The sequence below is a fragment of the Hemicordylus capensis genome, chromosome 9 (assembly GCF_027244095.1).
Source record: "Hemicordylus capensis ecotype Gifberg chromosome 9, rHemCap1.1.pri, whole genome shotgun sequence".
NCBI classification, from domain to species: Eukaryota; Metazoa; Chordata; class Lepidosauria; order Squamata; family Cordylidae; genus Hemicordylus; species Hemicordylus capensis.
Window position 1 is genome coordinate 8,587,224 of NC_069665.1, and position 21,441 is coordinate 8,608,664.

General features: G+C 44.6%; 1 protein-coding gene across 1 annotated transcript in view; it reads left to right on the forward strand.

Moving 5' to 3' along the window:
- Window positions 1-21,441, forward strand: part of PKD1L2 (polycystin 1 like 2) — an 88,854-nt gene that overhangs the window by 11,900 nt on the left and 55,513 nt on the right. The window contains exons 4-9 of the mRNA XM_053271336.1: window positions 2,552-2,737; window positions 3,176-3,286; window positions 11,163-11,310; window positions 12,921-13,150; window positions 15,678-16,082; window positions 18,387-18,485. Of these exons, the coding sequence (XP_053127311.1) occupies window positions 2,552-2,737; window positions 3,176-3,286; window positions 11,163-11,310; window positions 12,921-13,150; window positions 15,678-16,082; window positions 18,387-18,485 (1,179 nt within the window). The remainder of the gene's footprint in view (window positions 1-2,551; window positions 2,738-3,175; window positions 3,287-11,162; window positions 11,311-12,920; window positions 13,151-15,677; window positions 16,083-18,386; window positions 18,486-21,441) is intronic.

The window sequence follows — 21,441 nt, forward strand, 5'->3', positions numbered from 1 at the left end:
CTTCATTCACACGTAACATGGAACCACAGGTCCAATAGACTCATGGTTCTGTCCCCCCCGCCCCGTTCTCCTGTCCGAACTCAGACATACTGGAGTGCGTCCTCTCTGCAGGCAGCGAGACTGCGGAGAGACTGCGGATCTGGCTGTTCAGGCTTCTTTCTTGACTGAAGGATAGCTTGCACAGCCAATCTCACAGGAGTTGAGGGAGGAACTTCTTCAACTCTGGTTCTAGGGTACAGAGCCTGCAGTTCTGAATTCGAACTGTGGAATCTTGGGTTGTGTGGAACCTCAGTTTCCAACCCGAGGGTTCAGATTGGAGTTTCAAATCTGACCCTTGGATTCGTCGCCGCACCAAACTCAATTTGCCCACATTTGGACGCAATGTCCGCAGAACCGCTGGCCCATTCAACTGCGGTTCTGCATTACATGTGAATGCAGCCAAAGAAAACAAAAAAACCCAATTAGTGTCTCTAATTGGCACAAGAAGGATAAGCCAGCACCTTTGCAAACTGCTTGCAGGGAAATGATTGTGTTGTCCTTTGCTTTTCTGCCAGCTGGCCCTAGAGCAACAAATATCAATCAAGCCTAAGTGTTGGGTGGATGGCTGGGGTATTGTTTTTTGGTCAGATGGCAACCCTATTAAAATGAATAAGAATGGTGATTTCCCCATGATTTCACTTTTATCTCCACACATGAGATTTTCTGAATCTCATGTGCACCACCTAGAGGAAAAAACCAAAAAGCATCCTTCTAGAAGTGCTTTTGGGGTAAGGGAGGTTTATGAGGAAAGTATGGTTCTATAATATTAATTTTTAAAAAGTTAAGAATACTTTATTATTAGTTTACATTTTAAACAAGTATTTATATTATAGCTCTGTATTAGAAATATTTATCTGTACATGGATTTAACACAACAACTTACTCGATTATCCATTCAAGGAGCAGAGCTAGAGATGTCTTGTACCTCCAATGGCTCTCATATGTTTGATACTAAGAAACAAAATGCAAGTACTAAATAAGCCATCTCTGTTATATTATCCTTAGCAAGTGTATAAGTTATCGATTACTTCTTTTAAAAAGCTAACTTATGGTTCCACCACAAGAACTAAGTAAATCTCCAAGCTTCTTATTCTCAAAGGCAATAGGGATGTGCACAGAATGTGTGACGGCCGGTTCAATGGCGGGTGGTGGTGGTTACCTTTAAGGAGCAGGGAAGGTGTTCTTGTAATCAGCCCATACTCTTATGTGCTGGTCAGGTGGACAAGCTCACAAGGGCCATCTTTGCCTTAAATGCCCCAGGCCCCCCAAAGCCTTAAAAGCCTGTCTTGCCAAACAAGAGTAGGAATATGCATGGAACCGGGCAGGGGAGTTTTTTAAACAAATTCAATTTTTATTGATTTTAACAATAGCAATATTATCATTCATTAAAAATACACACACACAAAAAGGGGAGTGGACTTCCCACTCACATTTCTTCGTGAATCAACAACTATAAAATTTACCCTTGCTATAATAATAGTTCAAAACATAAGTTCAAACCCTTACAAACATAATTAATCTAACCAACCTGCGATTTATACTAAATTTCAAACCCTGCTGTCAAGTCCATAGTAGGAAAGTAATTCTTTAGATACAACAAAAATGGTTTCCAATCTTCTTTAAAACCGGGCAGGGGAGTCTTGAAGTGGGGGGGGGAGGTTCTGCTTTAAGGGTGGGGGAGGGTGCACTTACCCCTCCCTCTGCTTTCTCCCCACCAGCGCTCTGTGTTTGAAAAGCATATCTCCCTCCCTGCTGCCCTGTTACCCCCTTTAAAGGACATAGATGGAAGTATCTGATGCGCCTGTGTGCACTGGACAGGGGTGCACGCACATCACACACACCTAATATACGCACCCACGATGTGCCCTCGGACGTGTCCAGTGTGTGCAGGTGCATCGGATTTTTCCACCTACTTCCAATAAAGGGGGGAAAGCAGCAGCAGGAAGGTACACTGCTCCCCTGGTGGACTTTTAAAACATGGAGAACCGGTGGGGGAAAAGCAGAGGGAGGGGTAAGTGCACCCTCCCCCACCCTTAAAGCAGAACCCCCTGCCTTCGAACCAGTGGAGGCCCATAAATGGCCTCTGAATGTTTGAACCGGTTGTTTGAACTGGTTCAGAGGCTGTTTGACCCGGTTTGAACCACTGTTTGAACAGGTTCAGAGGCCCGAACCGGTTCTGTGCACGTTCCTAACCAAGAGCATTCAGCAGTATGGAATGGGGATTTGAAAACAGTCAGCATCCTCAGTTTGGGTAGGGTTTGTTGCATGTCAGTTAGACTGTCCCTACTTTTTTCTGTGAAATGTTGACAAGTATCCATCAGTGTTCCCTGTAAGAGGGATTCCCAGATGTTGTTAAGTACAATTCCCATAACCCCCAGCCAAAGGCCATTATAGCTGGGAATGCTGGAAGCTCTAGTCAACAACATCTGAGAATTCCGCTTACAGGGAAGACTGGTATCCATCAGGCTTGACTTTGTTAATAAGAGTTCACTTCCACCTCCTGTTTCAATAGAATCGGGCCACAGTATTGCCTGTGACAACTTCAACGCCACGGTGCAGTGTGGATCCGGAGAAGTCATTCAGATTGGGGACAGTTTCTATGGACGGAAAACCCCTCACTACTGTGTGCTGGAGACACCTTTGCAGTTTGATGTGGAGGAAGAATGCAGCTGGATCAGTGTCAAGGATGAAGTTGCAGGTGATGCTTTAGGGCAGAAATATCCATCCTGCCTTGGGTCCCTAGATGTCCTTTGACTACAGCTCCCATCACCCCCAGCCACAATTGCTGGGGATGATAAAAGTTGTAGTCCAAGGACATCTGGGGCTTCCCTAGCTTGGGAAGCCTTTTAACACACTGTTGACGACAGGGGCGTAGCTAGGAGAGAGAGGGCCCATGTTCACCCCTCTCTCTGGCGCCCCCCAGAGTGAGGGAGATAATGAAGAAAATAGGGAGGTATGGAACTGGAGGGCCCTCAGGAGCTGGGGGCCTGTGTTCTTTGAACCCTTTCGCTCAATTATAGCTACGCCCCTGGTTGACGACATTAAAACATCCCGTTAATCAAAATTGAGCTTGTGAGATTAAATCCCAGCATCCTCACCATGCGAATCTCATGAGCTGTCAAATCAAACTTTGCAGGACAGTGTCACGGACTCCAGGCATGTCAGGTTGCAGCTGATGGGACGTTCTTTGGCGATCCGTGTCCAGGTTTGGGGAGCTACCTCTCTGTCCAATACCACTGCATGGAAGGTAAGCATTCGTGCTCCTAAACCACATAAGAGGGATCAGCTTAAAGGGAAGCATTTTGCTGTGACAAAGTCATCACATTTTAATTAGTGAAAGCCAGTGCCAGACAAGCAATAGTTTTCCTTCCAGCAGTACATGCAGAGCTTGCAAATAATGACAGTTACGTGCACAGACACTGTACTGGCACCTGCACATAGCTGGCAGTTTTATTTTATTTATTTGCTACATTTTTATCCCACACAATCTACCTCTGAGGAGCCCAGAGCAGGGTACATGGTTCTGTTTATCGTCACAAGTGTTGGAAATTCTCTGTGGTGAGAGAACCCCTTTCTCATTATAGCAGAGTGCACAGAGGCACAACACAGCGGAAATTTAGTTAGGCATGCGTGTATGCTGAGAGTAAAGTAACCTGGAGCCAATTCATAGTTTCAAATCAATATATAAGGCATTTATTAAGGAACTCCATTCTAGATAGGAAAGTGAGGAGTTAGGATCTCTAATCTATCTATCTAGCTGGATGCAGATGGATTCTCCATCCTCTCTGCACATATGGTGCAGGGAGAGAGGCTTGCCATGTTGCAAGGTAGAAAGGCAGGTAGGGAAGAGAGAGAGGAAGAAGGAAGTTGAATCCCTAAGAGTAGCATCAGAGCAGTGGAGAAGGGATGACCAATGTCTTGACTCTCTAGCCCTCGGACTTACTAGTCTGTCCTCCACTGTCTGAGACAAAGAGACAGCGCAAAGTCCTTTAACTTCCAACAACAAGAACCCTATGAGGTAGGTTAGGCTGAGAGGGAAGTAGTGACTGGGCCAGAGAGTCACCCAGTGAGTTTCATGGCTGAACGGGGATTTAGATTTGGGTTTTTTAACATGTAGGTTCTTGAGTGTACGAACCGCACCACCCAGGACAGACTAAAGAGGATTTGGGGGCCCCTAAGGGGTGTGGAGGCTCTGGACTTCAGCCCCGAAGTCCGGAGGTAAGAGCGCCTCTGCTGGTCCTAGTCCAGCACTCCAACCACTGTACCACATTGGCACGGGCAGACAAAAATGCAGACTGCCACAAATAGAGCTATGAGAATCCAAGACATTTTTTTAAAATGACATGGAAACCATTTTCATCCATTGTGCCTTCACTTGTTTTTATAGGCATATAAAAGCAAAGAGGCACCTTATCAAGTGGGGGCTCTTTTAGAGGTAGCAGGGAGAGAGCAACTCTCCCTATCCAACCCAGCACAACATCCCTCCAGTGGCTGTTGCTGGCGTCTACCTTTGTGGGTTTTTCTTTTTGTTTTTAAGATTGTGAGCTCTTATGGGATAAGCCCCATCTTATTTCTTTTTCGGCTTAAGCCACTTTGAGATTGTTGTTGTTGAACCATATTACTATTATTAATAATAGTAATAAATAATAATAATAATAATAATAATAATAATAATAATAATAATAAAACCATGCCAAGATTCTTCATTGTAAGACCCAGGAGCAGCCCTCATTTATCCGAAGTGTGACTCTCTTGCTGCCTGTGGACGTTAACATACAACCACAGGTGCAATGGACCCGCAGTTTCTCGGGCCCCCCTTCCCCCGCTCTCCTGGGGTCTTGCTGACTGCAGAGAGGAGGGGGAACTGGCTGTGCAGGTTTCCCTCTTTCATGAAGGACAGCTCGCATAGCCAATAGGAGCCAGAGTGAAGGAGGGGCTTCCTCCTTCAACTCCGGTTTCAGAGGGGTGAGACTGAATTCAGATGTAACGCTGTAGCTGCATAACCACAGTTGGAGGGAGCGGAACCGAGTGAAAACCAAAGGTTCGTTTCACAGTTTGGGGAGGGAAACCATGGGTCCATTTTTTTGTCCAAACTGTCGTTCCCTGCATTCGGACGTACAGCTTCAGAAACTGGAGGTGAAGGGAGCTCTGGTTTCCTATTACATCCAAATTCAGCCTCCGACTAATTGTGTATTGGTCCTGTGTGAAGTTCCAGACAAAGCTGAATACTCTGCACAGTCTTCTTGGCACCAAGCAGAGGTGACTATCTCCACCATGATGGAACGACTTCCCACCCAATTACGTGTGTGGGAGGGTGCTTTCAGTGCATACCCTTCCTGTCGAGATGCCATGTCTGTGTGGCCCTGCAGAGTCCAGAGGAGGACATGGCACCCCTCCTGTTCCCTTCAGAGGACAGCAGGGCTGAGAGGGGTCCAATCTGTTTGGGTCCCAATGGGGTTGAGAGTGCAAGGTAGGGAGAGCTGCAGGAAAGGATACAGCTCTGGGGAGATTTCTACATGTTGGAAATTCTCTGTGGTGAGAGAATTCCTTTCTCAATATAGCAGAGTGCACAGAGGCACGACACAGCGGTAGATTAGTTAGGCATGCGTGTGTGCTGAGAGTAAAGTAACTTGGAGCCAATTCATAGTTTCAAATCAATATAAAAGGCATTTATTAAGGAACTCCATTCTAGATAGGAAAGTGAGGATTTAGGATCTCTAATCTATCTATCTAAGTGGATGCAGTTGGATTCTGCATCCTCTCTGCACAAATGGGGCAGGGAGAGAACCTTGCCATGTTGCAAGGTAGGCAGCCAGGTAGCAAGAGAGAGAAGGAGGAAGGGAGTTGAATCCCTGAGATTAGCAATCTACACATCAAAGGGATAGCATCAGAGCAGTGGAGAAGGGATGCAAATATCTTGACCCTCTAGCCCTCTGATTTACTAGTCTGTCCTCCACTGTCTGAGGCAAGAGACAGCGCAAAGTCCTTTAACTTTCCAACACTTCCTCTCGATGTCTCGTGACTCAGTTCACAAGATTCATTTTCTCTCTCAGCTTTTCAAAGCAGGGTCTTGGTAGTGGCTTAGTGAGTATGTCTGCAAGCATTTCATTTGTCAGGCAGTAGATCAGCTTGATTAGTCCTTCCTTCTGCAGACTTCTCACTACATGGTACTTCACATCAATATGTCTGGTACTCCTCTTTACATCTTCTTGTTTGGAGAGTTGAATGCTGCTTTGGTTGTCTTCATACACTGGTATGGGCTGTGGTACCTCTGTACCTAGGTCCTTCAGTAGTTGACACACCCATTGTATCTCGTGACAGCCCTGTGCAGCTGATACATATTCCGCTTCAGTGGTTGATGATGCTACTATGTCTTGTTTTCTGCTTGACCAGCTTATCGCTCCATCTCCATAGAAAATTATGTAACCGCTGGTGGATTTCCTGTCTGTTATATCTCCACCCCAGTCTGCATCTACATATGCTTCTAGTTTTGGTTGACTGTTAGCTGGCAGCTTGAGCTTAAAGTGTGCAGTACCCTTTAGGTACCTAACAAGTCTTTTCATTGCATTCCAGTCCTTGACTGTTGGTGATGCAGTCTTTCTACAAAGTAAGCCAACTGCTGTGCTAATATCTGGCCTAGTGAGTGTACTAATGTATAAAAAGCTTACCCAATGCTTCACGATATCTATGGTTGTCAGATAGTGGCTCAGTTTGATCTTCTTGCTTTATGTAGTTCACTTCCATTGGAGTTGGTGCAGGATTTGCATTTTCCAGTCTGAGCAAGTTTATCAAGTCTTTGATTTTCTGTTCTTGGTTGATCAGGAAACTTCCATCTTTCTCTCTTTGTACTTGAATGCCCAAGTAGTGTGCAATGTTGCCAAGTTGCTTGACTTCCACTTCTTTGTTCAGATGATTCATTATTTCCTTGTTGTCATCTGGATTTTCATAGGCAAGAATCAAATCATCAACATACGCCAAAATATAAGTCCACTTGCCATCTATGCATCTCGTGTATAGACAGGGATCTGCGTTGCTTCTTTCGAAGTTTGCTTGAAGCAGCATATCATTTAGTTTTGCAGTTTTGACATCCAGGTGTTCAACATGCATTCCTTTGCTAGCAGCAATACTCAACAGAGTCCTTACTGTGATATGCTTAACCACTGGTGCAAAGGTTTCATCATAATCTTCTGATTGTGGTAGCTGGGATATTTCCTCCCATGATGAAGGTTCTGGTTGTTCCACTGTTCTTGCGAGGTAGGACAGCCTCGGAGCTGGAACACCTCTGTTTGAGCGCGTTGATTGCCCCACCTCACCCTCTGTGGTCTCTTCCATTACCTCAGGTGCGTCTGGTGGATCGCTGGGGGTCTCTGTGTCAACTGTGGTTGGATCTGGATCTGCTGTTTCCTCCTCCTCAATTCCTCTGAGATCAGGAAGCATAATCCAGTCATCAGGGTGCTTGGTCTGGTTGCTTGCTTCAGTGTACGCCCCCTCTGAAGGTGTAGCTCTTTCATTCTCTTCGAAACACACCGCTCTGCTTATGGTTATCCTGTTGGTGTCAGGATCCAGAATTCTGTAGGCTTTGGATTGTGCTGCGTAGCCTACAAAAATCCCTTTTGTGGCCCTAGCCCCTAACTTAGTCCTTTTTTCCTTTGGGATGTATGAGTAAGCCGTGCTCCCAAAGACACGCAGGTGCGTCACAGAAAGCTTATGACCATGCCAAAGTTCATAAGGTGTTGTTTCTATAGGCTTTGTGTGCATTCTGTTTTGTATGTATGTAGCAGTCATGATGCCTTCTCCCCAGAATTTCTGTGGGAGGTGTGCATCACCAAGCATGCATCTTACCATGTCCAGTAGAGTTCTGTTCTTTCTTTCTGCGATTCCATTTTGGGGTGGGCAGTAAGGCACCGTAGTTTGATGCACAATTCCATGTTCTCTCAGGAACTGCTGTGTGGCGTTGGACATATATTCTCCTCCATTGTCTGTGCATAGGATCTTTGGCTTCCAGCCAAATTTGTTGCTTGCCATCGCTACATAGCCTTTTAATTTCTCGAGCATCTTTGACTTTTCCTTTAGTAAATAAACACACGTGTATCGTGAGAAATCATCTGTTATAGTTAGAAAATATTTTTGATTACCTATAGTTGCTGCTAGTGGTCCAGATATGTAGCTGTGGATCAGATCCAGGGGTTTTTCACTTTTCCTTTCACTCTGCTTTGGAAATGGCTGGTTTACTGCTTTGAACTCAAGACAAGAAACACAGTAAGTTACAATGTCACATGGTACAAAATCAATTACATTGGCTAATCCTTTTTCCTTCATGTTCTGGATTGATTCAAAACTTCTGTGTCCTAGCCTCCTATGCCATAATTGTAAGCAGTTTCCATGCAGGCACGATTTGGCAAGGTTCACTTCATTAGGCTGGGCTGGTCTTTCTCTGTCTGTATTTGACTGCTCTTCCACATGATAAAGACCTTTGAAATTAGAGCTTACAAGGCAAACTTCTCCATTCTGGTGAACAACACATTGTCCACCTTTAATATACAGTTCATAGCCTTGTTGCTCTAGCTTGGATATTGAAATCAAGGAGCTTGAGAAGTCAGGGATATACAAAACATCTTTAAGAAAAAATGGTTTAACAGATCCATCCAGCAATTTGCAATACAAAACTCCTTCGCCTTTCTTCTTGGCTTTAATTGTAGTATTATTGCCCAAATAAACAGTCTCTTCAGGAATATCAAACAGTTCAGTATAGAAACTTAGATTTTTAGAGATATGTACAGATGAACCTGAATCTAAGGTAAACTTTTCATTGTCTTGTGTTAGATTAACATTATAATTTCTGTTTAAATATCCTCCTGTATTAAAATGATCCACATTTCTTTCAGTAGAATCAGTCCTTCTTGTCTGATTAGAACCCTTTGTTTGATCAAAAGCCTTTGTCTGATTCTTGGGACAGTTCGCCACCCTGTGGCCAAATTCATTACACAGAAAACATCTAAAGGCTTTACTCCCGGTTGGCCTCATTTCAGCAGCAGTTTCCCGCCTCTCTCTGGGCTGAGTTTCTTTGGCGGCAACGTAATCAGCTCTCTTTGTATGCAAATATGGGGGCCCCATGCAGTTTCCTCTTGCAGCATTCCCTCCCCATCTCGGGTTTTGGCTGGAATGACCCACTGTAGCTTTAAGAGCAAAGTTATTTGCCAATTCACTTTCACAGCGTGAGCTCAAAAGGTTTCTCCAGCTTGTTTCTGAGCTTAATGTCTCCACAGCCTTTTCAAAGCTTAGATTGGTGTGGGTTTCCAATTGGCCAATTAAACTGCTATAGCTGGCAGGCATACTTAGGAACAGAGCTTCCAACTTCTGACTCTCTGTAAATTGTTCCCCTGCCTCTTTAAATTGAAAAAAAGAAATCTTCCAACATTCCCACAAAAGTAGAAAAGCAGTCCCCTTCTTTATATTGGAGATCTTGCATTTTCTTGCATAAATTAAAGGTGTATGCCCACCCTTTTTTCATATGCAAGGAATCTAGCTTGTTTAGCATTTGCTTTGAGGTTCCAAGATCACAAATACTATAAAGCAGATCTTTACTCACGGAAGCTGCGACCATCGCTTGAGCATCTCTGTGAAACCATTTCTCTTTGAAGGTTTTCTCAGCATTTGTAGATCCATCTGGCGGGGGGGTCCTCTTCAACAACATTACGCAGTCCTTCTGCTTTCAGTGCGATCCTCAATCTGGTCTTCCATTCCAAGCAATTGTCTGCATTTAGAATAGTTAGCCTGAGTTTCCCTTCCAGGTAAGTCGCCATCCTCACCGGCTCCAAAAGGCAGTTGCTGTAGATTAGCAATTCAAAGTGTCCACGCTAGATCTCAATGGATCTCCTGGAACAAACCTAATTCTCTAGTTGCAACACACGCAGCTCAAAATACTGGGCTCCCATAACCTGTTGGAAATTCTCTGTGGTGAGAGAATTCCTTTCTCAATATAGCAGAGTGCACAGAGGCACGACACAGCGGTAGATTAGTTAGGCATGCGTGTGTGCTGAGAGTAAAGTAACTTGGAGCCAATTCATAGTTTCAAATCAATATAAAAGGCATTTATTAAGGAACTCCATTCTAGATAGGAAAGTGAGGATTTAGGATCTCTAATCTATCTATCTAAGTGGATGCAGTTGGATTCTGCATCCTCTCTGCACAAATGGGGCAGGGAGAGAACCTTGCCATGTTGCAAGGTAGGCAGCCAGGTAGCAAGAGAGAGAAGGAGGAAGGAAGTTGAATCCCTGAGATTAGCAATCTACATTTCAAAGGGATAGCATCAGAGCAGTGGAGAAGGGATGACAAATATCTTGACCCTCTAGCCCTCTGATTTACTAGTCTGTCCTCCACTGTCTGAGGCAAGAGACAGCACAAAGTCCTTTAACTTTCCAACACTACATTGGGTGGGACAGGAAACAGGAAGCAAGGTCAGGAAGGGGACTGGAATTAGGCTTTAAGCCCGGTCAGTTCTGCACTGGGGCATTTAAAGACAAGGCAGCTGATGATAAGGAGCTACTTCTGCATATGAGAGCCGGGCATTCTCCAGGAGAAGGAACTGGCTGAATGCAGCAAGCCAGGAGGAGGACTCAGGTGACAAACTAACCTCCTCCCCTGGCTCTTCCTGAGGCTGACCTTTTTAATGACTCCCGGTTATTCTGGAGTCCAAGAAGAGCCAGGAGCCCACCTTGTCCCCTGGGAGTCTGACATTTTACTTGTGTGGACTGACAAAGTGTCATCCAAACTGGCAACAGTACAAAAACAGCTGTTGAAGAAACATGTATTCCAGAGCGGTTTTTTGAGGGGGGGGAATTTCTTATGGAATATTTCCATTTGACTGCCTGAGAGAGGGGGGTACTCTTGCCGACGCCTTAAGCAAGATTTTTTTGAAACACATTGGAGTAATTTTTTTTTTTTAATCAGTTGTCTTTACATTGTTGTTGGAACCATCTCAGCTGATATTGATTCCCTCTTGCATTCCATCACCCAAACTAGCCCATTATGTGCACAGCATCTTTATCGGCAGGCAAAGTTCAACATGTACTTTTTGATGGAAGCTTGGGCTTATAACAACTATTCTCTGTGTGGTTTGACAGGACTGAGGCTGGCTGTGGCTGAGACAAGCTTCATCTTTGAAAATGTCACCCTTTCGTTGCAATGGCTGCTCTCGCCTTACACTGGCAACCTCTCCTGCATTATCAGCACGGGAGATGGAAACACGATTGATCCCTACTACCCGCCAAGGTAAGCTGGTGCTTTCATGGCCCATCAAGCAGGAAGCTTAAGGCCTTGCTTGGACTTTTTTATTTAAAAACAAGGAAACTCCACACTTCCTCGGTGTTCCTGATGCTTTAAAAGAAACAGTGGTCTGGTAAGACAGCCAGTTGTATAGTGTCAGCTGGACTTTCGAAATTGAGTGAGTGTTTCTGGGTTCCTCCCAAAGCCACCTAATGGTGCAGCGGGGAAGCAACCTGCCTAGAGAGCAGGAGGCTGTTGGTTCGAATCCCCGCTGGTGTGTTTCCCAGAATATGGGGAACTCCTATATCGGGCAGCAGCGATATAGGAAGGTGCTGAAAAACATCCTCTCATACTGTGTGGGAGATGGCAATGGTAAACTCCTCCTGTATTCTACCAAGAAAACCACAGGGCTCTATGGTCACCACGAGTCGACACTGACTCGAAACCTTTCCTTTTCCTGAAGCAGGGCCAGATTATGACATGCTGAGACCCTAAACTATGTCAATCTTAAAAGGACCCACAGCTGTACAAAATGTGTTGGACAGCCACACAGCATGCCCCCCCCCCGCCCAGGTTTGCTCATGGTTACAGCAGTGTTCATCTGAAGAGGTGAATCCTGCCTGTAAATGTGATGGCGGGCATTGGTCTAAACTGGGCCCTGGTCTAATAAAATTCCAATATATCTTACAGTTATTTCTACGCAGATTTATGAACTCAATATGATAAGTGATTGTGTAGCCTTATACGCACATATTTGTCTTCTCAGAACGATAATGTCAGAACCTTTCCCCCCTTCTTTATTTGTCAACCATCGGGGAAGCTGCCTTATGCTGAGTCAGACATTGGTCTATCTAGCTCAGTATTGTCTACACAGACTGGCAGTGGCTCCTCCAAGGTTGCAGGCGGGAATCTCTCTCAGCCCTATCTTGGAGATGCTGCCAGGGAGGGAACTTGGAACCTAGATGCTCTTCCCAGAGCAGTCTCCCACCCAAATGCAGACCCTGCTTACCAAAGGGGACAATTCATGCTCGCTACCACAAGAGCAGAACCAATTATGTACAACTGGAAATTGATTCCTATTTTGATATTCAGAGGCCCCTCTTAATGTAAGGCCCCAAGCCATAGCTTACTGAGCTTGCACCTAAGTCTGGCACTGTCCCAAGGAGACACTCCAGAGAGCTTTCACAGGTCATTTCTCCACAACACGGCTATCCTACGCATTGCATCTGTGTGTAGTGTCGGGCCCAACACATCTCCCAGCATGCCCTCCTGTGGGGGAAAATGGTATAACTTGCAGTTTATAAAAATGAAAATAAAGTTAAATAAGTCATGTAGTGTATCATGGCTGTAATACTGTATTTACCTGAATCCAGGTTTCCCCCCCAAAATTCTTTGATGTTAGAAATCAGGGGGCCTTCTTAAATTCAGAGTTATCTTCTTATCAGGAAAATACAGGTATAACCTGTATTTAACCTGTATTTAATTTAAAAAATAATAATTTTAGATTCAAAGTCATCTCTTAGATTCAAAGTCATCTTCTATTCAGGTAAATATGGTACCCATATTCATTGCTCCTGACTATTCAACCTGTAACAAGTTCCATTTTGTATTTTAAGCTTGGCTAGCAACGTGACTCATCACTACGCTTCTCCTGGCGAATTCACCATCTTTGTGGAATGCACAACCAGCGAGTGGCACGTGACAGCCCAGAAACTGTTGGTGGTTCAAGACAAAATGGATGAGCTTACCGTATTGAGCTGCTTTAGCAAGTATGAGGTTGGGAACAGCTCACATTGCAGGACCCTTTATGAGGAGACCTTGTGGATTCAAGTGGAACTTAACGGAGGTCAGACCTTTTTTACAGTTCAATTTAGTTTGAACCATTCGCTTTCATTGTGCATGAGATGACGCTCTGCTGAGCCAATCAGAATCATTTCTCCCAAGAAAACTTTATCACAAGTGTTAATTTTTATGAAGCAAGATAGATAGATAGATAAAGTTTATTACAGCCATAGACCAGTTAATCTTTACATTTTACAAATATTCGATGCAAAATATTCGATTCGAAGCAAAGCTTGGCCATCCATTTGCTAGAAACCAGTGGGTGGGGAGAGTAGTAGTGCCAACACATACCTGTCAACATGTCCCTATTTTCCCATTCAGGTGAACTGGAAAATAGGGATGTGTTGGCAGAAACGAGTGACATGTGGCATATCTCCTGCCATTTGTTGTTAATGATTTACTGCCAGAGGGGGATATTTGATTGGAATACTGATGGTGAGGAGTGGGTGCTTAACCCTTTCCCTACAGACTATGTGCCTGCCTTCTAAAAATGCTCTCAGCCGCTTTTCTCCCCAGGAGAGAAAAGATAAATAAGTCTGGTGTCTTTCCCCCTACAGATGGAAAAGTAGCTGGGGGCAGGAGTTGATATTGATCAGAAAAACAGCCCAAGGGGAAAGGGTTGGCATCTGCTTTCCTTCCCAGGGAAGAAAAGATACATAGATCCAATCTCTTTTCCCTTACAGATGGAAAAGCAGCTGGGTGAGTAGATGGGGAGTTGGCATTGATCAGAAAAATAGCCCAAGGAGAAAAGTTTAAGTGCCCCTTTCCTTTTTGTCATGGCTCCTGTTCAGACCACCTTGCAACAGCATTAAGTAAGGAAGAAGCACCGTTGGCAGATATCCCATGCAGGGGCAGTGTCAAGGGTTGGCCAAGTCAAGTCTTGGCCAAGGGCTTGCAGCTGACTCTTGAGGACCCAGAGTGTGTATGTGTTGGGAATCTCTTAGGCCAACCCTGCCTTTTACCACCCGTTCCCCTTTCACAAATGGGAATCTCTCCCGTTTGCCTATGGAGAGGCAGGCAGGAGAAGGCACCAGTGGTGTGGGATTTCTCAAAGTCTTTCGCGAGGTCCCTTGCAAAATCTCTGGAGCATTTAACAGACTTCTTACAAGGATTTAAAGACCCTCCTCTTTGAAGAGGTGTTGACTTGTGGTCTGTAACCCTGATACAGACCACAGTGCTGGACTAGGACCGGGGAGTGCTGGACTAGGAGTGCTGGACTAGGACCGGGGAGACCCAAATTCAAATCCCCATTCAGCCATGAAACTAGCTGGGTGACTCTGGGCCAGTCACTTCTCTCTCAGCCTAACCTACTTCACAGGGTTGTTGTGAAAGAAAAACTCAAGTATGTAGTACACTGCTCTGGGCTCCTTGGAGGAAGAGCGGGATATAAATGTAAAAATAATTATAATAACTCTGATTTCACTTGGGTTCCTGTTTGTAGCTCTGTGTTTTATCTTGCTTTGCTGCCTGTTTATTTTTCTTTCTTGCTGTATATTATTGTATTGGAATTATTGTTGTGAGCCACTTCAAGCAGCGTTGTGCTAGAGGGGTGGGATCGAAATATTCTAAATAAATAAACAAGCTACTTCTAGTTCCGATTAGGGGAGAAGAGCCTTAAGTCTTGCAGAGTCTTGTAGGGAACATGAATTGTCCCCTTTGCTAAGCAAGGGTTTGTGTCTGGATGGGTGACTCCATGTAAATGCTGAAAGATACTCCCCATAGGGAGTGGTGACTCCTGCTTGAAACATTAGAAAGTGGAGAGGAGAGCTGGTCTTGTGGTAGCAAGCATAACTTGCCCCCTTTGCTAAGCAGGGTCTGCCCTGGTCCCATATGAATGGGAGAATAGAAGTGTGAGCACTGTAATATATTCCCCTTAAGGGATGGAGCCACTCTGGGAAGAGCAGAAGGTTCCAGATTCCCTCCCTGGTGGCATCTCCAAGATAGGGCTGAGAGAGATTCCTGCCTGCAACTTTGGAGAAGCCGCTGCCAGTCTGTGTAGATAATACTGAGCTAAATGGACCAATGGTCTGACACTGCATAAGACACCTTCCTATGTTTCTATGGATTTTTTCTTTTATTTTAAAGTAGTTTGGGGGATAGCATCAGCTTGATCATACTTTTTCTTTAATTATTTATTTTTCAGAAGCAGGTAGACAAATTCGATTAAAATAACACACACACACAGTCCATTATAAATAAGTTCACAAATAAATATACACATGCTACAAAATAAGATCATTCTGTGATTAAATATACAACCTTATGTAATTTTTCTTTAATTAAATCAAGAACTCATTTGATTCATGAACAAAACCAGGTTGTTGTTTTTTAACAATATTATAAAATATAAATACTTCTATAATCACACTTCTTGTGTTTCAAGAGAATACTGCATGTTGGAATCCTACCTGACTCCCCAAAGTATTGACTTTTGCAGCCTAAGTCTGCCTTCACTTATATAGCGAAGGGATATGGAAGAGTTATACATATTACACATGGAAAGTGATTTTAAAAATATTTTGCTTTTTAAGGCAGTGGAGTGATCTACACAGTTCTGGCAGAGAACGAGACCTTGATGCAGTCCTCTGTGAAGGCAGGAATTGTTCCTCATAATCTGACCCTGGATGCCACTGCACAGCATCTTGTGGGTCCCGGGGTACATCGCCTTGAGATCACTGCCTCCAGCAACACCACCGAATCGGAGATTTCAGAAAGCCTCACTGTGCATTTCGTGGAGGGGATCTCCGGTCTGCAAGCCACACTGGACTCTCACTCTGTGAAAGTAGGAGAAGCTTTGGAGATAACAGTCCCAGCACCCCGCGGGGGCCCTGAGAAACTGCGGTTTGAAGTGATTGGGCTGAATGAAACGTTTTCCTACTTGAAGGATAGTCCAGAAGGAGACGCCGAAATTTACAGAATTCCAGTGGAGTCCGAAGGTACAGTATAGTACAATACAGTACAGTACAGTAGTGCTGCACAAAAATACAAGTACAGAGTTTTGCCTAAATGGGTCTTGCCTACAAGTAAGCAAATTACAAGCTCGAAGAAGAAGAAAAACTTTTACAAGAGTCAACCTTGCAGGGGAAAGATCAGAGTTTTAGGCACCCTGGTCAAAAATTAACATGGTACTTCCCAGAAGCACCGTTCTAGATTTCAGCTGCTTTGGAGGTGGGAAGGGAATTGTCAAGGGTAGTCCAAGGCACGGAGAGGGAGAACCAGCCATGCACTAGTGCGGATAAATCGCCCCCTTTGCTAAGCAGGGTCTGCCCTGGTTTTCATTTGGATGGGTGATTACAGGCGAGCACCACTGTTGAGTCCTTTTCCTTGGCTCAGGGGAAGAGCATCTGCTTTGTGCGCAGAAGATTGACATGCTCTTCCTGTGCGCCCTGCCAGCCCAGGCTCTGGAGACTCTTCTCCTTTTTAAAAGAGAGTCTCAGAAGTATGCCCAGGGAGAGGGTTTTATTCCACCCTTCAGGCTCCTCTGGACTTGCTGCTCGGTCGCTCGCTGGTCCCGTCTCCACAGCAGCCTTCATCATCTGCTGCCTCTTGCCTAAATAGCCCTGTGCATCCCTGACCAGCCTCAAAGGCGCGCCCTGGCCCCGCCCCTTCCTGTGTTCCATTTCCCATTTCCCTTCCTCCCAGCTGTCCCGTCTCTCCTCCAGCCCAGCTGCCACCACCTGCCGGCCGATTGGCCCAGAGAGGCATTCCAGCATCACTCTTCTCCCCTGCATTGCGGGTTGGCCTGGCCCGTTTCTCCCCACATGCCATGGACGGGAGAGGAAGGACGTTCTTGTGCCTTGCCACCATCTTGCTGTCTCCTGCTCCTGTCTGAAGCAATGGCCTCACCCTGCCTCATGGAAGAGCCGCCTCAGGGCAATGTCCCCAACCAGTCAATGTCTTCCTGCAGGGCGGAACAACTTGGGCCCTCCAGCTTGTGTTGGACTACCATTCCCATCATCCCCAGCCACAATGGCCAATGAGGGATTATGGAAGTTGTCGTCCAACAACTAAAGTGCCAAAAATTTGCAGCCTTGCCTTACTGGCCTTTCTGCAAGCTAACCAGTATTTGAGGTACCATACCACCCTTCTTGTGTTTGAAAGGAAAGATGGCTGCGAGGAAAGGAGTGTTCCCACATAATCCAATATCTCATCTGAAACTCTCCTCAGCATTGCCTGTTGCATCCACCCATGTGATGGAGGTCTCCTACTGCTCCGATGACCCCAGGGAAGAAATTTACCTGTGGGAAGAAAATACCCTTTTAGTTCCCTGAGCAGCCATGGTGGGAGAAGAGCTGGTCTTATGGTAATAAGCATGAACTGTCCCCTTTACTAAGCAGGGTCCACCCTGGTTTGTATTTGAATGGGAGACATGTGTGAGCACTGTAAGATATCCCCCTTAGGGGATGGGGCCACTCTAGGAAGAACACTTGCATGCTGGCATGCAGAAGGTTCCAAGTTCCTTCCCTGGAAGCATCTCCAAGACAGGGCTGAGAAAGACACCTGCCTGCAGCCTTGGAGAAGCTGCTGCCAGTCTGGGTAGATAATACTGAGCTAGATGGACCAAGGGTCGGACTCAGTATATGGCAGTTTCCTATGTTCCTCTATTCCTATACCTGAAGCCTCAGAGGGAAAAACCCACTTCATAGAAGCACCTGCACCATTCAGGGACTGAAAGGGAATTTCAAGGATGGAAATATGCCTTTGAAACACAAGCTGTGCAAGGCAAGGAAGCTGGCTGAGTGCTCCTCATGTGGCAACAAGGGCATAGTACAGCCTGTTCCTGGGAAAGGAGAGGGGGGGAGAGGGGAGGGCAGGTGGTGAGGTGGCCTGACAGACATTTTGGGCCTCGCAACCCCAACCTGACACACATGACAACAGCTGGGAGGGGCTGAAATGCCTGGGAGGGGCAAAATGCATTTTGGATACACATGCATGCAGTGTACAGGGATTGTATGTGCATTGAGCGTAACATGTGAACAGGCCTTCTGTAATGTGTGACTGCCTTAAGTAGAGACCAAGATGGCATTTTGAGACTAGGCCAGTGGCGAAAGTTTTCTGGGGCTGTCTCATTGTTGGACCCATTAAGAGCTGTTATTGCAACCTACGAAAGTACTTTCCCCCCACCCTTTCCTACCGCAAATTAATAGTTTTTGTTTCAAGGGCTGGTAAAACAAAGATCCACTTCATAATACTCTTCAACGCTTTGCACTTGTTTCTCTTTGATAATGTGTCCTCTGCAGGCACTTTTCTGGTCAGGCTGTTTGCTACGAATGACTTCTCCAACATGAGCGTTGACATTGGAACTGTCACTGTCTCAGCTAATAGTTCTCATACAGAAGGTAATATCCATAATGCTGATTCATTACTGCATAACATCAGATGATTTAACACGGCAACGAGCTTTTTAGATTTAAGCTTTTGCCTCCCTCCCACCCCAGTGGTTTATACATACTGTTGCAAGCTCCCTGCTTCCAAATGGTGAGAAATTTCAGGGAGACCACTACAGGATTGCTTTGGATAGGAGAGCAGAGGTTTCTTTGGACAGGAGAGCAACGAAGTAATACCTGTTATAGTTAGGGATGTGTGGATCGGATTCGACTCAAATCTGGCCGATTCAAATTCAAATTAAATAAAAAGGGCAATTTGGTTTGATACGAATTGGCCAGATTCAAATTCTAATCTATTTGAATCAATTTGATGACAGTTTAGGGACATTTTGGCACCTTTTAAAAACCATATAGGCACTCTGATTGGTCAAAAAAGGTGCCAAAATAGGTCAATTTGATTCAAATCCAAATCTAATTGGCCAGTTTTGATTCAGATACGAATTGAATATGAAAATTTGATTCATGCACACCCCTAGTTATAGTTACAAATATGCGATCAGCAAATAGTGAAAGCAGATAAACAGTCCAGCATATGCCTCAAGAGCATGTTTGTTTATTTCTAAATGAATTTAGTAGACACTCACTGACATGTAGGTCCAGGTGCACTGCTAAAGATATGATGCATCCATTCACCCACCTGGAGATATAATTTCTAGAAAAACTGGGGAGGGAACACTAAGGACATCAATCTGAGTGCTGAAATAAAAGCTGATAATATCTATCATTGAATCCATGAAAAACGTCTTTAAATTTTCCTTTACTTGAACTGTCAATTTTCATTAGTTGTTTTTGCATGTTGCAAACTGCAAAGCAAAACCTGGCAATGTTATGTGAAATAGTAACAACTTGATCTAAAAGTCGAGGTAATGTTAATGTACAGAACTCATAAGTCCTGCCTGGATAGTTCTTTAATAGGGTTGAGAGGAACTTCTGTCGAATTAAGGGCAGTGCAGAAGAACGTGTTCTACTGTCTCAATTTCCTGCTCATTATATGAGCACACTCGTTAAAGAAAAGGCATCTTTTTATAACGACCAGCCAACAGAGTTTAGGGGAGTACATTGAAGCAAGCTCTCCAGTAAGCGCTCTGCACTGCTTCAGTGTCATGAAATTAGTTAAATAATTAGCTAGTTTCAGACCAACCATTGGCCATCCCAGGCCTGGGCATTGAGAAACCGCCCAGAGCCATTGAATGGGGTTGTATAGAAATATGATAGATAGATAGATAGATAGACCAAACTCCTCTCCTTCCAAAGCTCCACATCCTGAAGGCACTGTTTAAGTAAGCTTTTTCATACTCCACGGACAACAGTGTTTCTATGGATAGCCTGTAATTCCAAAGCTTGTCAAGAGTACTTTCTTCCATTGGGAGTCTGAGGTATCCAACCATTTTAACGATATTAACTTGATGGGAAATAAACCAGTTTAAGCCAGACATTAAAACAATTAAGCCAAGCTCAAGTTTCCACCCTTGGCAGTCTTGCTTCCAATCTCAAAGCATTATTGAAGACACACTCATTGTGTAACGCGAAACCAGAGTTAAACGGGGCAGAGGTTGGATTTCTTGTACATCCAAATGCACGGAACCTCTATCGCATTCCAAAAAGCGACCTGAGGTTTTCCTCGCCAAACTCCAATTTGAACCCTTGGGTTGTTGTGAGTTTTCCTGCTCGTACCTGGGCTTTGCATATAGGAACATTCACCACTATACTTACAGGTATAAATTGACTTCTACCACTCTGATACCACTCTGTCTTCTCCTTTTTATTAAGCAAATCCTCTTGAGGACAAAGGACAATTACACAGGAAAACTGTGAGTATTTATGAGAACCTGAAAAGACAGTGGAAAAAAAAGGAAAACAGAATAGTGATGAAAGTCCTCTTGAACATATTTTGTAGGGCTTAACTAGCCAGCATTTTTAGCATGCAATCATTGAAAGCATTGGATTTAGGTCTCAGAGAGCTGGGTTCAAATTCCTGCTTATCCATGAAGTTACTAGACAGCCTTGATGATGTCCATGCCACACAGATAGGGCTGAGAGAGATTCCTTCCTGCAACCTTGGAGAAGCCACTGCCAGTCTGTGAAGACAATACTGAGCTAGATAGACCAATGGTCTGACTCAGTATACGGCGGCAGCTTCCTATGCTCCTATGTAAATGATCAGACATCCTCTTGCACCTGGGCGCTACTGCTCTGCTCACTCCCTTTCTTTCTGGCTTAGGCTGACAAAGGGAAAAATAGGATCTACATTAAGCCCAGTCGGCATGCAGGCCTCTTCACGACCCTTGTTCTTGGCTGGCCTGATGACAACAGCAGCTCTCTCTACATTTGGTCTTGTGGTATGTGTGACATGCGTCGTGATCTTCTTTCTATCCCAGAGGAATCTCCTACCATTAGTGCACTGGGGCTAGAATGCTCACTTCCATAGGGAAAGGGAAGGGGGGGAAATCATGCTCGGATTCAATGATTTTCACTGTTTTTCAAATGGGGGCTACATATAATTATTGTGGGTTGTGTGTGTTTTTTAAAAAACCTCTGTTTACTTTGTAATGACGTGATAAACCAAAACTATTTATAGACTTATTGATTCAAAAGAATTTTATATTGGTTTTATCTTTGTGTGTGTGTGTGTGTGTGTGTGTGTGTGTGTGTGTGTGTGTGTGTATAGATAGATAGATAGATAGATAGAATAGTCTTTGAAGAAAGCGAAAAAGAGACATTGTGTGAAAATGGTTTACAATGTTTGCTATTAGAGTATTTCCTTCTTCACTGTTTTTCAAATGGGGGCTACGGGGGCTACAGCTTCAATGTAAGAGACCTTTCCCACTTTGTTGACCTCCACACAGTCCTGCACTTTCCTAGGGACTGGAAGGGCTGCTTAAGATAGTGACGATGAAGACAAATATTT